At 38.5% G+C, this 799-nt stretch overlaps 1 protein-coding gene across 1 annotated transcript; it reads left to right on the top strand.

Moving 5' to 3' along the window:
• Positions 1-272: 272 nt before the first annotated feature.
• On the top strand, positions 273-571 carry SARC_17697 (hypothetical protein; the record flags this gene model as incomplete). The annotated part of the gene is made up of 1 exon (XM_014288214.1): positions 273-571. A coding segment is annotated over one exon (299 nt), but the record flags the coding sequence as incomplete, so codon positions are not given.
• Positions 572-799: the final 228 nt, after the last annotated feature.

Raw genomic sequence — 799 nt, 5'->3', positions numbered from 1 at the left:
TATATATGTATATATATATATGTGTGTGTGTGTGTCTATAAGTATATAAAAGTATATATATATATATATATATATGTATATATATTTATCATAGGATTGGTACAACATCTTCAACACGGATAGTAGGGACTCTCGTACATGACTTCGCACAGCGCGGTGGTATATACCTACCTACAGGACACATATACCTACATGTATACCACATCCGGTATTACAATACTCCTCCACCCCATACTAATTACCTACCTTTCATCTGTCCTATTTATTTACAGGCAAGACCAAGAACGACACACGCCCGTACTACAGTACTATGAAGCCGCTACAGTTTGCGACCATGTCGTTTCTGGATCAGCAGGGTGTGTCCTATCACTTTGGGGCTCAGGCCAAAACTCTGAGTCGAGGTGCGGGTGGTGTACGATTGTCGCGAGAGATAGCTTCACTGCTACCGAATCTACCGCTGGATGAAGGATGTGGTAGGTATAACTGGCTAGATAAAGAATGTGGTAGGTATAACTGGTTAGATATAGAATGTGGTAGGTATAGTAAGCTAGACATAGAATGCGGTAGGTAACACTTGCTAGATATAGAATGTGATAGGTATAATAAGCTAAACATAGAATGCGGTAGGTGTAACTGGCTATATATAGAATGTGATAGGTACAATAAGCTAAACATAGAATGCGGTAGGTATAATAAACTAAACATAGAATGCGGTAGGTAACACTGACTAGATATAGAATGTGATAGGTACAATAAGCTAAACATAGAATGCGGTAGGTATAATAAGCTAAACATAGAA

Source organism: Sphaeroforma arctica, assembly GCF_001186125.1.
Source record: "Sphaeroforma arctica JP610 unplaced genomic scaffold supercont1.11726, whole genome shotgun sequence".
In the NCBI taxonomy this organism is placed as follows: domain Eukaryota; class Ichthyosporea; order Ichthyophonida; genus Sphaeroforma; species Sphaeroforma arctica.
The sequence above is the reverse complement of the archived record's forward strand: the minus strand, read 5'-3'. Positions and strand labels throughout refer to the sequence as shown.